We start from the raw sequence: 18147 nt of genomic DNA on the forward strand, positions 1-18147 counted from the left end.
CCTCCTTTCATTTAACACTCTTCTGTTCATTATTATATTTAATGTATAGATAAAAAATGGAAAGTTGTAGAATGTATGGTCTTGAATTTAACTCCTTCATCGAATTTGATAATTATGAAGGAGGGGTAAAATTAACTAAACGGCTACATATAAAAAATACCACTAAAAATATTATACGATTTCGATTTTTATTTCAGAGTAGTACATATTTTACTTATCCAGTGCAAGAAATAGAAAATATTAGTCCAGGGTTAAATAAAAGTTATTTAATAAGTTTTTTAAATCCATTGAATGATTTACAAACTATATGTGAAATATTAAATATTTTAATAGATGATAAAACAAAAGATAAAAAAATATCCATACAGCTTAAAGCTACTCCTTTAAAATGTGATGTAATTATTCCATCAATATTAAATTTAAATGAGATGGTAATTAAACAAAAAACTATAGAAGACTTTGTCATAAAAAACCAAGGGGCATTGAATGCAATCATTAAATTATCACATAAAAGTTTATCTAAAGAAAAAAAATTGAAAATAAAATTTGATCCATCTCAATTTATTCTAAAAGCTAATGAAAAAAAATCTATAAAAATAATTATATATTCTGAAGTTCCACAAAAATATAATGAATTTATTTCTACGTCTATTATTGAAATACCCAAACATATAGAAAAAAATATATTCCAAAAAGAAGAAATAAAAAATAATGACGCAAAAGATATAAATAAAAAAAAAGAAAAATTAGAAACATACAAAAACGATGATTATAAAAAAAACAATTTTATGAATACAACAATAAATCCAAATGAAAATGAAGAAGCTAAAAATGTAAATGACATAATACATTTATTAAATGAAGAAAATGTTAACGTTTGTTTAATTAAAAAAAAAACAGAGATAAATTTTTTGTCTGTACTTCCACAAATTAATATCCTATTTGAAAATAACAAAGAAGTATTTAATAAAAGTATTTTAAATTTTGGAAAAATAACACTAGGACAAAAAGTTAAGAAAAAAATATTTTTACAAAATCTTACTAATTCTCCAATTAAAATTATAGTAAGTAAATATTATATCTTAATATTAGGCATATATTTCTACAAGTCTTTTTATAAAATAACTGTTTTATTATCCATAAATATGTTATATATATATATTTATATATTTATTTATATACATAACTTTTAAACATATATGTCCATTATTCATCATATTTTTTCTTCGTCCCTTTTGTAAAAAGGCTAGAAAACAAAAAGAAAAAAATATATTCATATTATTGAATGAAAAAATTTTCCTCAAAGAAAAGGCCAAGGAAGAAATAATCATAAGTATTGATAGTTCAAACCCAGTAAATCAATACACAGAAATAATTCAGTTTATAGCATGTAATGATTATTGCGTGGAATTGTTTTTAATATGTGAAATTGTAAACATAAAATTATTTTTTTCAAAAACATTATATCTATTTGAAAATGTTAAAATAGGAGATAATATAAATGAAAAAGTTACGATAAGGAATGATGAAAATGCAGATTTGGATGTTGATGTTATAAATACAGGGAACTTTATAAATATAAAAAATAAAAAATTTACTATAAAGAAAAATAGTTTCCATTCTCTTAATTTAATATGTAATTGTATTTATCCAATAAATATTTATAAAAGAATATATTTCTTGGTTCATTTAAATAAACAAATATTTTATATAGATATTATTTGTAATTTCTCAATAAATTATAAAATGTGTCCACTTTCTATTAACCATATATATAGATATAAGCATCTTATACATGATAAAGAAACAATATATACCTCTTATTATGAAAAAAATGATTATATTGATATATGGGACTTCCCAGTGGAATTTGATACTTATGAGGACACTCCATATGATTTATTGAATGAAATAATGGAAATAAATCAAAAGTAAAATAAAATATTACAAATTAAAAAAAAAAAAAAAAAAAAAAAAAAAAAAAAAAAAAATTCTATAATATATATATATATATATATATTATATGTATGCATTTATTTGTTCTAAATGTTTCCTCATATAAATTAACATATGAGAAATGCATACATATATACATATACATATACATTTAAGAGATATATTTATAGTTCCTAAGGAGCTAGAAGTCTTAGAATTTGAGGAAAAGGATATTATGATTATGAACAAAACACCAATTGAATATACATGTGTATGGACAAATGGTTTAAATAACAATAAAAAGGAACATAACATTTTTGAAGTAACACCTGTTGAATCACAACTATTACCTTTTAGTTATCAAACATTTAAGTATACACCAAGAATTTACTCAAATATATATATATATATTATATATGTATATATTTAATTGTATATATTTTACTATATATTATTTTTTTTGTAGAGTTAAAAATATAAAAGTGCTTAAAGAGAAATATACACGAGAAATTTATGAATGTATTGTTTTTCCATCAAATAACAAAGATTATAGAAAATGTAATAGTAAAACATTATTACCACCTTTATTTTTATATGTTACTTTTTTTCAATTTAAGATAAAATACTTATGTGAGACAGATAATGTAATGAACAGTTTGCTTTTTTCACCCAAACATATTTTCTTTTTAAATATGATTGAAGAAGAAAATAATTATACTATTTCTAAGTTTCAGAACAATACAGATATTACACAAATTATTGATTTTACCCAATTTAAAAATGATGTTGAAAGTATAAGGTCAAAACTTCAAAATGGAAAAAAAAAAAAAAAAAAAAAAAAAAAAAATTTATAATAAAAGAAAAAATGTCTCTATTTATTTTATTTTTTACACATATATATTATTATTTCTTTTTTTTTAGAATTTATCCGTTGATAAATTATGTACCCAAAAATAGTTTTTTAAATGTAATTATTTTTTATTCTCCACAAAAAAAAAATCTAGTTGAATCAGAAATAAAAGTTGCTTATTTAATAAATGGAATTGAAAAAAATTATATATCAGTTTTTGTTTCTCACGAGATGAATAATGTAATGTTGAACAAAGGAGAATTGGACATTGTAAGATTGTATATATATTATTTACTATAGAAATTTTAATTATATATATTGTAAAAATATAATATCATTATATAATATATTAATATTATTCATTTATTTATTAATTTGTTTTCATTTTTTTCTTTCATATATATTTGAAGAATTTACCTTGTGTAAGTACCGAAACGGAAAGCATTAAAAAAGTACCAATAGAAAATATGACTGAGAGAAATGTTTTATGTTTTCTAATTAAAAAAGAAGTTGATGATATAGTTAATATACATATAGAAGGAAAAAAACATTTCAATGAACAACAAGAAGAACAAACTGATAATAATATAAAGGAAGAATTATATAAAGAGGACATTTTAAATAATATAGAAAATCAATGGGAAAATAATCAATTGACATCTTTTAAAGAAGGCAAAAAAATATATAATTTCTATTATTTTTCTTTGTTACCTTTTGAAAGGAAAAATTTACATATATATGCTTATAGTAATACGTATGTTAAGAAATCCATACCTTTATTTTTTACATATTTATTATATATAAATAATATAGATATGAAGAACAAAATAATATATTTAAATGAAAACCTGAAAGATCATATTAAAAGTTGTAAAAAATTTAATATTAACGTTGATATAATAAAATGTTGTCTTAAAATGTATCCTAAAATAATTGAAAGTAGCCCAATTACATCTGGAACACGATTTAATGCAAAGGTATAAATATAATGAAAAGAGGAAAAATAATGGAAACTTTTTTTTTTTTTTTTTTATTATTATTTTTATATGTATGTTATTAAAAGTTTATTATTATTATTATTATTAATAATATTTTTTTTTTTTTTTTTTTTTAGGTGAGGATACAAAATGAACATCCTGTTAAGATAAATTACAGGACCAAAACTAAAATTTATCAAATAGACGATGTCAAATTTTTAGGTATTCTATATAACCATTCTATATTTTAATAAAACTATTTATTTATTCATTTAAATTTTATTGTTTTTTTAATTTGTTCTTTTATTTTATTTATTTTTTAATTCTCAAAGATGAAGAAGAAACTAAAGAAGCTGAAAAATATATAATAACTGAAAATACAGAAGATATGATAAATTCGTGTTCTGCTAAATATTTTTATATTGGTTTTAATACTAATAAGAAAGGTCGTTTTGTTTACAGATTTTTTGTCATCGTAGGAGGTAAAAATGATATATATATATATGTATTGTTTTTATGAAGGATTAAAAAAAAATTTATACTTTATTTTTTATATATTATTTTTTAATTTTACAGAAAATGAGTATAATCAACAAGAATATAAGAATAAATAATTGTATAAAAACATACATACACACATATTACACACATTCATATTTATGTACTCATAAAAATGATTATCTTTATAATTGTATGTATGAATCCTTTTAGGAATTATATTGATATAATTGTAAATGTTGTTATTCCCTATTTTCAAATTATTGATATTAATGATTTTAAAACACCAACGTCAATATACTGGAACATGACTTCTATTGATAAAATTAATACGTACGTTTTATATTAACATAAATATATTTCATACTAATAATATATATAATTTTTTTTTTTTTTTTATTTAACCTTTTTTTTTTTATGTTAAAATGTATATTTAAATTCTAGGTACTTAAAAGATAATATTTCCAATATAGACATGGAATATAAACAAAACCAAGGGATAGAAAACATGAAGAAATTATTTAATAACTTTAATTATATAGATTTTAATATAGGAAATAATACCTTAAATGAAATTACAGCCGTAAATTTAATTTTATATAACCCTCTTGATATATCGCTATACGTTGAAATAAATACTATAAAATCTTATATTCTTCCTATATTACCACCTTATGTTAAAACACACGAAGATGAGGTAAAAATAGAAAAAAAAAAAAAAAAAACTATTACATTTACCTGGAAAATATTACAACAAATATATATATATACATACATATATATATATGTATGTATATTTTTTTTAACATTATAGATAGCTCACATTTTATATGTTGATAATACATTTAATAATTTTATGAGATGTTTAGATAGCTGTGAAATATCCCCTACCAAGTTCACAATAAAAGAAAAGGGGACAAAAACAATTACATTATTTTATAAACATAAATATATTGGTTTTCACAATATGCCATTAATAATTGATATTGAAAATGGAAAAGTAGTTCCTTTGAATTTATGTGCACTTACATTCCATCCAAATATTCCTCCTATATATTTAATGAATGTTAAAGTATGAATAATATATATATATATATATATATATATGTGAATATATTATTTTTTGTTTTCTTATCATTAATTTTTCTCTTTTTTATTTTTTTATCAAGGAATTGAATGAACACATTCTGGGAATAAATAACGAATGCATATTAAATATAGATATGTTAAACGATAGTGAAGTAGATATATATTATGATATAGAAAAAAATAACAATTTTATGGTTTTAAACCCTAAAGGAATAATAAAAAGAAAAAAATATCTTTCTGTTTTTATTTTGCTTTCCAAATTATCTCCATCTATAATTAATGACACCTTGATAATGAATTCTTATTTTAAACATTTACAAAAAAATATAGTAATATATATATATATATATATATATATATATATATATATGCATACCTATTTATTTTCCTATTCCTCTTTAGATTAATTTTCTTATATATATGCATATTTATAACCATTGAACTTTATAGGAACTAAAAAAAATAGAAATTGCACTAACGTTAAATACAACATTAGATAATATATATAAGGATCAGTACAAAAAAATTAATCTCTTTAATAATAAGTGTATTAACGATATTCCTGATCAAAACATAAAAACATTCTGTTCCAATTTTATTCCACCATATTCTTATATATATGTTAAAAATAAACTGTTTTACATTTCCCCTAGCTCTATAAATATTTTATATGCCCCCACAAAGTAAGACAACAATAAAGTAAAAATCAATATAAAGTTAATAAAAAAAGTAATTTTTTATGATAAAAATTTTATGTGTTATCCTTTACATAATATTTTATTATATTTATTTATTTTATCCTTATTATTAATTTATTTATTATCATTATTTTTATTTTTTTTTAATATTTTGTTACATATTAGTTCCTTAATAGAAAGAATTGTTATAATTAAAAATTATTCATCTGTAAAGGATTTAAAGTTTAAAGTTTCAAATAAAAATACTCTTCCTGGGAGTATATTAAAAATTGATCCCAACAAAGGTAAAATATAATAATAATAATAATAATTTGTGCATATATATTCATATATTTTTATTTTTTTATTTTTATATTGTTATGTAATAGGAATTGTTAAAAAAGAAGAACAAATAGTATTGAGATTTACTTTCATTTTAAACGATGTACTAATAGATATTGAGGGCAACATTCAAATAGAGCTAAAGTTTATAGAAACAGAAATCGTTGAAATGAAGGAAAATGAACAAGTTAAATACGATACATATGATGTTATAGAAACGAACATTGGTAGATAAAATATGTTTCATAATTACAAAAAAATTAAGTTATATAATGACGAAAGAGCTACTTCATATATATATATATATATATATATATATATATTTATTTATTTAATGAATAGAAGAAGTATATGAAGATACAAGAGATAAAATAGAAAACACTCAGAATAAAGTTTTATCCTTACCTGAAAGAAAAAAAAAGAAACGATTTGATGATTTAACCTTTTCACACGCTCAGAAAATATTTGACAACATTCAAAAGTTTAAATACACCTATGTAATAATAATATGGAAATATAAAAAATTTAAGCATTATATATATATATATATATATATATATATATGATATATATTTTTTTTTTACACAAAATGTAGGACAATATGAATACAGATATGCTTCAGAAAGCCATAAGACGCTTATATGGAGTAAAAAATGGTATTTAAGTTTCTTTATAAAATAAAAATATATATATATATATATATATATATTATTAAAAAAAATTATTCATAAAAATTTTGTTTTTCTCACTTAATAATAGACGATATAATAGAAAAAGAAAATTTCAAAGAACAAGAAAAACACGATATCCAGAATATGTCTAAGTTCTATTTTTATATTCATGTAAAGTTATTCACATGCAATGTTGATAATTTGAAAAATAAAAAAAAAACGTTTGAAAATTTAATTGAAACTAATATTTACTCAAAATCGTTGTATTTTAAAAAATATATTAATTTACCTATTCCGTTTGAAGAAAGATCAACAAGTAATAAAAATAAGATAGCACATATATATATATATATATATATATATATATATATATACATATATGTATACATTTTTATTTTCTTATTACTATCCGTCTAAGGTTTTTTTAAAAGGCATTATCTTGATTTTGATAAATTGGAAAAGTTAAATATGGAGGATGAAAAAAATAAGGATATTCCAATCAATGAAAAATTTATTTATCAAAAAAGTTAGAATATAATTTATGCCTATATTTATATATTTTTTTTTTTTTTTTTTTTTGTAAAATAACATTATTGATCATATATATTATTTTTTATTTTATAGAAGATATATATTGTTGTATGTTTGCTGAAATGTTTAAAAGCATAATTAGAAATCATATAAAAAAATACATTACATATCTCTTAAAAATAAATACATGTTCAATACAACCGTTTGAAAATATATTGAAGGACGATCTAATCGATATAATAACAAGTTTGTTTAATATTATTTAAACAAAACGTTAAACAAATATATATTTAATAAGATAAGTGTAGTTTTTATTTATATGAGTATTACATTATTTATTTTATTTTTAGGAAATAAAAATTTGGATTCAAATCTTCCAGTGGAATATGATTATACATTTTTGAATCCTACGATTATATCTCATTTTTTTTCACACATGTTCACAGATATTATTGATAACATTATGAAAGAAAAAATTAATTTTAAAAAAAGGGATGATTAAAAAAATTACTAAAAATTAAAAAGTTTTGAGAAAAAGAAATAAAGAAAAAAAAAAAAAAGGAAAAAAAAAAAAAAAAAACATAAAATATATAAACATTAAAACAATAACAATAAAAAGTGAAAAATTAAAATTAAACAACTTTTCATATATTAGTAAAAATCTTTATTATAATCATCATCGTCCATATTATTATAATAATCTGTGTCATTTTCTGTGGATGAATCTCTACCTGTATTTATATATTCATTTTTGTTTTTGTTATAATCTTCAATTGCCGATTTAATCCTTTTTGATTCTCTATATTTTTCTATATAAACCTTTAAAATAACATATAAAGTATATGATGCAACTAACATTGTTGAAAGGAAAAAAGGAGATCTCTTGAATTCAGCAAACGATATGAAAAAAAGATAACGTTTGATACTTTTAGGAATATTTAAATTCATTAATTTTTCTTTTAAAATATTTTTTACAAAGTACTCTATTTTACTATTTAATAACATAGTATATACAGGATATAATGCTAAACAGAAAGTACCTGCACAGACAAGCTTTGTTAAAACATTTTTGTTAACTGCTGACATTTTATTAACGAATCGATTCCATAAGCTTTTATCATTTTTATATTCTCTTAATCCATATTCAGAATCTTGTGAATATAAAACATTCATTCTGTTAAATTTTTTTAAAATGTCTTTATTAGAATTTACTTTTGTTTTATTTAAATTTGGAAAAGAATAATCTTTCTTACTAAATCCTATGAAACCATATGTATTATTATTTCTGTTTGTAAAAAAAATATCATTTTTTAAATATAATCCATGTGTCTTGAGTGAAATACTTTTAATACATTTTATATTAAAAAATATAAATGAAAAAAGAAATACAAGATCAAAAAATTTATTCAGCTTCATTTTTATATAAGAAAAAATTAAAACAATTTGTTAATATATAAATAAATAAATATATATATGTATTTTTTTTTTATTTTATTTCATATTTTGTTTTCTTTTTTATATATTTTGTATTATTTATTTTTAATATCGTAATAAAAAAGTATAAGGACAAGAATTCAAATTTATTTTATTTATTTTTTTTTTTAAGATTAAAAAAAATATACATATATATATTATATGAATTATATATATAATATATATATTTTTTTTTTTTTTCTTAATGTGTACTAAAAATGAACAATAATTATATATATATTTAATTCTCCAAATCTTCTTTAAGATTTTTTTTATATTTTTTAAACAGTTTTATAAGGAAACTCTTAAATTTAAACATCACATTTAAAGAATATTACAAATTAATATTGGGTTTAAAATAATTTTTTATAAAAAAGAAAAAACCATTTTAAATAAACATATTATATACATACATACATACATATGTATATATATATATATAAGAACGTTTTTGTTTAGGTTATTTTCGGTTTTATTTATTTACCTTTTTTAATTATTATTATAAATAATTGTATTAATCCTTATTTTTATTTTTTTATTTTTCATACATGGTTATAAGCTTTTTTTTTATTTTTTTTTATTTTTTTTTTTTTTGTATCATTCATTCAATTAAAACATAATAATTATTATAATCATCTTTTATTACTAAAAAACATTAAAAAAAGTAATTTGGACATTTTTAATTTTGAAGTGATATATATTATATATATTTGTAATTAATAAGCACACACAAAATATATATAATTATATAAATATGCACACAAATTATTACCCCAAAATAAAAATATTATAATCTATAATATATATGAGAATGGTAAATTTTTATTTTATTTATATACTATATTATATTATGACGTTAAAAATAATAATAAATGATAATTTTTGTTATAAAATAAAAAAAAAAAAAAAAAAACCAAATTACAAAGAACAAAGAACAAATAAAGCGAAAAATAAAAAAATGTAAAAATAAAAAATATTATACAACTAAATAAATTTATCCTATAAATCATACATGCATATAAATATATATTTATAAACCATATTAACTGTTAAGAACAAAAAAAAAAAAAAAATGCTCAAAAATTTTAAATATTAATAACATGGAAAAAAAGTAAAAATCGAAAATATTTATGTATTTTCAAATATCTCATTAATTTTATTGAATTTTTTTTTTTATTTTATATTATTCAATAGGAAATTTATATTTTCCCTAAGGGGATAAAAAATGTTGTCCATATTTATAAAATATTGGGAAGAGGAATAAAAAAAAAAAAAAAAAATATAGATTTTACCTATATAATTATATATATACAATAATGGCTTTTTAATTAAGGAAAAGGAATTTTTTTTTTTTTTTTTTTTACATGAACGTACATAATATATTTTTTAAAAATAAAATATGTTGTATAAAAATAGGTATATAAATAAACAATATTAAAAAAAAAAAAATGTAGCTTTTTTTTTTTTTTTTTTTTTTTTACTTTATAAAATTATTTATTAAGGAATAAATTCTGTTTATATAAAAAAATATATACATCATTTTTTTCCTTTTTTTTTATTTTATGATTTCAGAAATGTAGTTATTTATAATAGTTGCCAAAAAAAGGGAAAAAAAAAAAAAAATAAATAAATAAAATAATCCTATATTCATATGAAACCTTAAAATTTAGTGTGGTATAATATTTTTAATATATGTATATATATATATTTAATATATAATGACTGCCTTAATAAAAAACTTCATTTAATTAATTAATTGGCATTTTTATAAACATTTTTTTTTTTTTTTTTTTTTTTTTGTATTTAAATTATATATTATTAATTTTTTATTTTTTCATCATTATTTTCAAATAATACTTGTTTTTCTTGAAGTTTTTTTTTTATTTTATATGTTTGATTTTCTATATACTTTATTTTAACTGTTTTAATATATATATTTATATAAACACCAACGTACTTTCATTTAGCATAACTATGTTCAATATATTTTATTAATCTTTTTTTAATATTCTGATAATTCATTTTACAAATATGAATTGTGTATATATCTATATCTATCTATATATATATATATATATATATATATATATGTAATTTTATGTGATTTATATTCCTAGTTACATGTTAAATGAATATATTTATATATATTTTTAATTTTTATTTATATGATACACATGAATAATGTAATATAAAATATATTTTAAACTCAATACAATTTTTTATTTATATATAGTTTTAGGATACAAAATAATATTAGGAAGAAAAAGAAAAAATAATTTAAATAATATAGGAGATAAAAATTATGTATCTGTAAAAGATGACAACCCATTTTTTTTTTCCTGTTTTTTTTTTTTTTTGTTCTTGTTGTTTTTTTTATTATTATTTTATCTTAATACACCTAAATTATAAAACATGTAATATTTTTTGATGTGTAAATTGTATTTTGAATTATATGATAAAATAAGGAATAAGAAAGGTATTTTTACAATTTTATGAATATATATATTATAATATGAAATTTTTGCAATGAATGTAGTTCTTAATGATAGAAATTATTTTCCCTTTAAGGTAAAGACAATATTTGTTTTTATTTGTTTAAAGGAAAAATAGTTTTTAGATGATTTTACTGGAAGAACATGATTAGGGATTTTTTTTTTTCCTTTCTTTTTTTTTTTTTATTTTTTTATTTTTGTTTATATATTGTATTTTTCTAAAAACTGAATTATCGTAAAATACAAACGTGTGTATATATGTACACACATATATATATATTTATTTATTGAAAATTTTGTTAAATTTTAATATCATTTTACATTAATATGGTGTTGGAAATATTGAAAAACAATTATAAAGGAAATGGGGAAAATTATTACAATAAAAATAATAAACACCAAAAAAAAAATAAAAGAATAACAAATGTGTTAGATGATGATGAATATGATAACGAAAATGATGATAAAAATGTAGATAGTGTAAACAATTCAGAGCTAAGTTACTTATATGGAATATATAAAAATGGGTTTAATAAAGAAGAGAACAATGAAATTATGCTGTCTCACAAAAATAATAAAAAAGGGTTTATGAATAAAAATAAAATTAATGAAATATATGATAATTCAAAAGAGATGTTACATTATAGAAATGAAGAAAATGATATATTCGAGGAAGATATTTATGAAAACGATAATTTTGATGATAATAATTTTGTAGAGGAAGAAAATGTTGAATATAAAACGTACAATTCGTATACAAATGAAGAGACTAACATGTTAAATAATTATTCAAGAGTAAATATTAAAAACGTTTTAGATTCTCACAATATAAATAAACAAAAACTATATAACAAACACAGCAATAACAATAATACTAATAATAAGAAGAATGATAAAAAGAATTTTAATGAGAATGATTCTAATATCGGGGAATATTCCAATAATAGCAATATTACTAGAAATTCATATAAAAAAAAATTACCATACATCCATGAAAAATATAACGAAAAGAATAAAAGTAATTATGAATATCATATTGATGCATATGATAATTTTTATGAATATGGTGATGAATATAATAACAATCATAAATCAAAAGGAAAAAATATATTTGAAATAGAAGACGTAAATATAGATAGAAAGGGAACTAAGAAAATTGAAAATATAGACAAAAATAACGAAACACTGAAAGATATGTATTACGATTATTATGATGAGGATAACGTTGATTATGAAGATGATAATATGGATGAAGATGATAATATAGATGAAGATGATAATATAGATGAAGATGATAATATGGATGAAGAAGATAATATGGATGAAGATGATAATATGGATGAAGAAGATAATATGGATGAAGAAGATAATATGGATGAAGAAGATAATATGGATGAAGAAGATAATGTGGATGAAGAAGATGATAATGTGGATGAAGAAGATGATAATATGGATGAAGAAGATAATGTAGATGAAGAAGATGATAATATGGATGAAGAAGATGATAATATAGTTGAAGAAGATGATAATATAGATGAAGATGATAATATAGATGAAGAGGATGATAATATGGATGAAGAAGATGATAATATGGATGACGACGATAATTATATTGAATATAATGAAAATGATCATGTTCATGATAATGGAAAGAATTATTATAATAACGATGATAGCTATGGTGAAGAAATAAACGATTCTAATAAATATTTAAAGAATAATGATAAAGAAGACAATATTAAAAATGATGTGAATAAAGAAGTATCTCATTCTAATTTTAATGATGACTTAAAAAAAAAGTATATTGATGTTAAAGGTTTTAAAAATGAAAACATTTTTAATTTTAAAAATATAAATAAGGAAGATGATAATACTTTAAAAAGAGAAGAACTGTTTTCTTTTGAAAATGGAAAGAAATTATATAATAGAGAAGAAAATAAAATTAAAGTTTCTACGTTTGACATGTGTAATAAAAATGAATGGTTTGAAAAATATGATGTTAAAATGGGGAACTACAAAATGTATAACAATTATAAAAAAGATAACAATGATAAGAACAATAATAATACATTTGGTTTTAAAGGTTTAGATAAGAAAATCGAGGAAAAGAAGGAATATGATAAAGTGTATATGGATGGAAATAATTATATGAAAGGAAAATTAATAGGAAATATATCACCAAAAATTCAAAGAAGTCACACAGATAATAAAATAGAGAATTATGTATTAGATGGTGAAAATATGAATACATTTAATATTATGAATGAAGTTAATAATGTTTTACCATATAATAATAATAATAATAATAAATTAATTTACGATCAGGGAGATACATTAAATAGTAGAGAACATACTAGAAATATATCAAAATATAAAACTGTAGATTATTATAGTAATGATATTTTAAAAAGAGGAAAGGAAACTTATAAAGAATTGACAAAAAGGAAAAATGAAGAAATATGTGAATCATTAAATAGTGAAGATAAAAAAAAACATAATATAAAACATTTTCTGGACAAAATGAAAAGTAAAAAACACATTGAGGATTTTTTTAAAAAGGAAGATAAAATATGTGAACGTACAGAAAAGAAGGAAAAATTAAAAATAAAATTTACAGATATATTACATGCAGGAGCATTGGGTCACTTTTTTCATCGTAATAAAAATAGTTTATCTCGTTCTTTCTTATCATCTGAGGTTAAAAGAAATGGTAGTTTTAATTCTATTAATAATATAAATAAAATAGATCAATTTAAATATAATACATTAGAAAAATCTGAAACAAAAATTGATGCATTTGATGAAAGCAAACTTGGCAAAGTAAGAAATGATGAAACAGTAAGTTATAATAAAATTGAATGTAAAAATTTGATAGCTTATAATTCAGAGGCGCAATTAAATTTAGATAAGAATAAGGATTTGAATTTTGATAAAAATGAAAGGTATAAAATAAATGATAATGAGGAAAAAATCCATTTTTTAAAATTTCCCAATGGATTATTAGATAATGACAAAAAAAAAACCCTAAAAAGTAATGATAATAAAGGAAGTGATGATAAGTTAATATCTTATGTGGAAGATATGAAATATAAAAAATATAATGATATGAATAAACAAAAAAATGGTATTCCAAATGAGTTATTAAATAATAGAAGAAATATGATGAATAAAGATTATTATGAAAAAAAATATAATATCAAGATAAATAGAAATAATGAAGAAAATGGAGTGGATGAAAAAATGTTATCTGTACATGATGGAGTTTCTAACAAAAATGATTTTGAATCTGGAGGAAAAATTAAAGGAATACCGAATTTTCCTTTAAATAAAGAATTTATAAAACAGAATGAGAGATACAAAGAAAAAGGAAATGAAAAGTATGAAAAAGATTTAGAAGTGAACATAGATCAAACATTGAGTAGAAAAATGCTTGAGAATAATAAATTAAAGAAACAAAATAATATTGATGAAGATGTTATGGTTACACCATTTTATATTAAAAGCAAAATAGATAAAGTTTTAAAAAATAATGAAATATTTGAAAAATCAGCTAGAGCTACTTTTCAACAATTTGATGTCAAAAATAAAAATTTTTTACATTTTAGTGAAATTGAATCTTTAATACAAAAATTGTGTCACAATCTGGAGCTTCCTCCCGTAGATAGTAATGGAAATAAAAATAAAATATATATATATATATATATATATATATATATATATATATATATGTGTATTTTCTATTTGTGTAACTTTTACATTTTATGCCTTATTTTTTAACAATATTTATGATATATATGTATATTGTTTGTATATTTATAATGTTCTTATATTATATTATTATATTTGATTGATTTTATTTTTTGTAGAGAATATATTATCTATCGTGTATAAAGATTATGATAGCAGCAAAAATAATAGAATGAATTATACTGATTTTCGGCAAATGTATTGGGATTTATTGAAGCAGATAAAAAAAAAATATTATCCTACGAAGAATTTTAAAATTAAAAGGAACTGTATTATAAGTAGAAAAAAATTGGGTGGTTATGATTATTCATCCATATATAATTATTTAAGTTTTAAGAAAATACTTGGGTATGGTGCTTTTGGTGAAGTACATTTAGTAGAGGATAATATATGTAAGTTATATAAAGTGGTGAAAATTTTGAAAAAGAAGAGCTTGAAACATATAAAAATAAATGAAGAAATTAATGTATTAATATATTTGGATCATCCGAATATTATAAAAATATTCGATGTATATGAAAATGTGGATTGTACATATATTGTAATGGAATTATGTGAAGGTGGTGAATTAATGAGTAAAATTAAAAACTCAGAAAGTTTCAGTGAGACATATATAAAAAACATAATGTTTCAAATTCTATGTGCCATAGCATATATGCATAGTAATAATATAGCACATAAAGATTTAAAACCAGAAAATATACTTTTCAAAGAAAAAGGCGATGATACTTTAAAAATTATCGATTTTGGTCTAGCAGAATTAATTAATAAATCAGAAGGAATTAGTAAAACAGCTGCAGGAACAGTTCTATATATGGCTCCAGAAGTATTCAAAAAAAAATTTACAATCAAATGTGATATATGGTCAGCTGGAGTTATCATGTTTTTTTTATTTACTAAATCTTTGCCTTTTGGTGGAAATACATATGAAGAGGTCAAACAAAGTATATTTAGGGATGAACCAGATTACAAAAGTTTAAAGTCGAAATTATCTCAAACGGCATTGCATATGTTGAAGCTAATGTTGCAGAAGGATTACAATAAGAGGCCCATGGCATCAGTTGTGAGTTTATTACAAAAAAAAAAAATAAAATAAATAAAATATACATATTATATATATATATTACATATAATGGATATATAATTATGTGTGTAATGTTTTATTATATATATATATATATATATATATTTTTCATATTCCTTTTTATGAATTGTAGCTTTTACATCATCCATGGTTTCAAGGTTATTTCGACCCAATCCAAATTTCTCCCAACGTTCTAAATAATATTAAGTCATATATGAAACATTCAAACATAAGAAATATTATTATCAACATAATGGCACATGAATTAAGTGTAATCAATAATCACATCAAGTATATCAATGAGCTATTTTATAAATTAGATACGAACCATAACGGATCACTGAGTCATCGAGAAATTTATACCGTTTTGGCTAGTGTCGGAATAAAAAAATGGGATATTAATAGGATTCTTCAGGCTTTGGATATTAACGATAGGGGCAACATAACTTACACAGGTATATATTATACATAGTTAAAAAATAAATATATCAAATTTAATGTGTATACATATATATATATATATATATATATATTGGGGATCATCGTATGATATGATAAATATATATTTGGAATGCTTCTTATTTTATAGAATTTATGGCTGGATGTTATAGATGGAAAAATATAGAATCGACCTTTTTGAAAGCCGCTTTTAACAAGATTGATAAGGTTATAAATGAATAGAATATATATATATATATATATATATATATATATATTTATATGTTTGTATTTATTTGTTTATTTTTTTTTTTTCCCCTATTTTATAGGATGAGGATGGTTACATTAGTAAAAGTGATATCGTATCATTAGTTCATGATAAAGTTTTAGATAACAATGATATTGATAACTTTTTCTTATCAGTTCATAGCATAAAAAAAGGAATACCTAGGGAACATATTATAAATAAAGTAAATTGATTTTCTTAAAAAGAAGAAGAAGAAAAAAAAAAGAAACCTACATGTAATTACAAAGTGTTCCTAATTAATTATATGCATTATTACATATATGTATATTTTTTCCCTTACAGATAAGTTTTCAAGAGTTCAAGGATTATATGCTGAGTACATTTTAAAACTTGATATAATGAGAACAAAAAAAAAATAAAAATAAAATAATAATAAAAATAGAAGGATCAGTTGATAAAAATCAAAACATAAATATATAATTATGTGTTTGTAATATTTTTGATTTAAATTTAAATTAATGTTTTTTTTTTTTTTTTTTTTTTTTTTTGTTGTTGTTAATTACTTTAATTTTTATATATTATGCTTTTTTTTTCTCTTTTTTTTTATAAAAAAATAGAAATATATAAGTGTATTCTTTTTAAATTATATACATATATAAACATTTAATTCAAAAGTTTTATACATGTATGTATATATATATATATATATATATATCTTTAATATTTAAAAAATTAGTTTGTCTTTATATATTATTATTATTTTTTGATTATTTTTTGTTTTTTTTTTTTTATTGTGTTTTGTTTATATTTTCAACATACCATTTAAATTATTCCAACATCATATATTATTTAAATATTATATTATACATATTCTACATAATATTTAGAAACACAAAAAATTTTCCTTAAAGAAATTTTTTTTTTCTCTTACATTGATATCAGATTATTTTTTATTTTATTTCATACTGTAAAAAACACCAACTTTATAATATCTACAATATATATAATATATATATGTATGCATGTATTTATTTATTTTATTTTATAATTTATAAAACATCTTTGCTCTATGTTTACAAATATGTAATTAAAATAG

At 19.3% G+C, this 18147-nt stretch overlaps 3 protein-coding genes across 3 annotated transcripts; 2 read left to right on the forward strand and 1 right to left on the reverse strand.

Moving 5' to 3' along the window:
• Nucleotides 1-56: 56 nt before the first annotated feature.
• On the forward strand, nucleotides 57-8072 carry PADL01_1120800 (conserved Plasmodium protein, unknown function; the record flags this gene model as incomplete). The annotated part of the gene is made up of 22 exons (XM_028682672.1): nucleotides 57-1064; nucleotides 1246-1931; nucleotides 2113-2307; nucleotides 2402-2734; nucleotides 2857-3055; nucleotides 3196-3762; nucleotides 3900-3984; nucleotides 4095-4244; nucleotides 4339-4345; nucleotides 4474-4593; nucleotides 4705-4957; nucleotides 5075-5332; nucleotides 5430-5678; nucleotides 5800-6032; nucleotides 6213-6331; nucleotides 6416-6595; nucleotides 6711-6865; nucleotides 6964-7024; nucleotides 7128-7355; nucleotides 7458-7565; nucleotides 7664-7816; nucleotides 7921-8072. The coding sequence occupies 22 exons, from the start codon at nucleotides 57-59 to the stop codon at nucleotides 8070-8072; spliced, it is 5499 nt and encodes a 1832-aa protein (XP_028538926.1).
• Nucleotides 8073-8221: 149 nt separating this feature from the next.
• PADL01_1120900 (conserved Plasmodium protein, unknown function) lies at nucleotides 8222-8986 on the reverse strand (the record flags this gene model as incomplete). The annotated part of the gene is made up of 1 exon (XM_028682673.1): nucleotides 8222-8986. One exon carries the CDS (start codon nucleotides 8984-8986, stop codon nucleotides 8222-8224), a length of 765 nt encoding a protein of 254 aa, XP_028538927.1.
• A 2876-nt stretch (nucleotides 8987-11862) lies between these two features.
• On the forward strand, nucleotides 11863-17438 carry PADL01_1121000 (calcium-dependent protein kinase 6; the record flags this gene model as incomplete). The annotated part of the gene is made up of 6 exons (XM_028682674.1): nucleotides 11863-15199; nucleotides 15402-16345; nucleotides 16500-16821; nucleotides 16956-17032; nucleotides 17134-17274; nucleotides 17394-17438. The coding sequence occupies 6 exons, from the start codon at nucleotides 11863-11865 to the stop codon at nucleotides 17436-17438; spliced, it is 4866 nt and encodes a 1621-aa protein (XP_028538928.1).
• Nucleotides 17439-18147: the final 709 nt, after the last annotated feature.

The sequence above is a fragment of the Plasmodium sp. gorilla clade G2 genome (genome assembly GCF_900097015.1).
Source record: "Plasmodium sp. gorilla clade G2 genome assembly, chromosome: 11".
Taxonomy (NCBI): Eukaryota; Apicomplexa; class Aconoidasida; order Haemosporida; family Plasmodiidae; genus Plasmodium; species Plasmodium adleri (nom. inval.).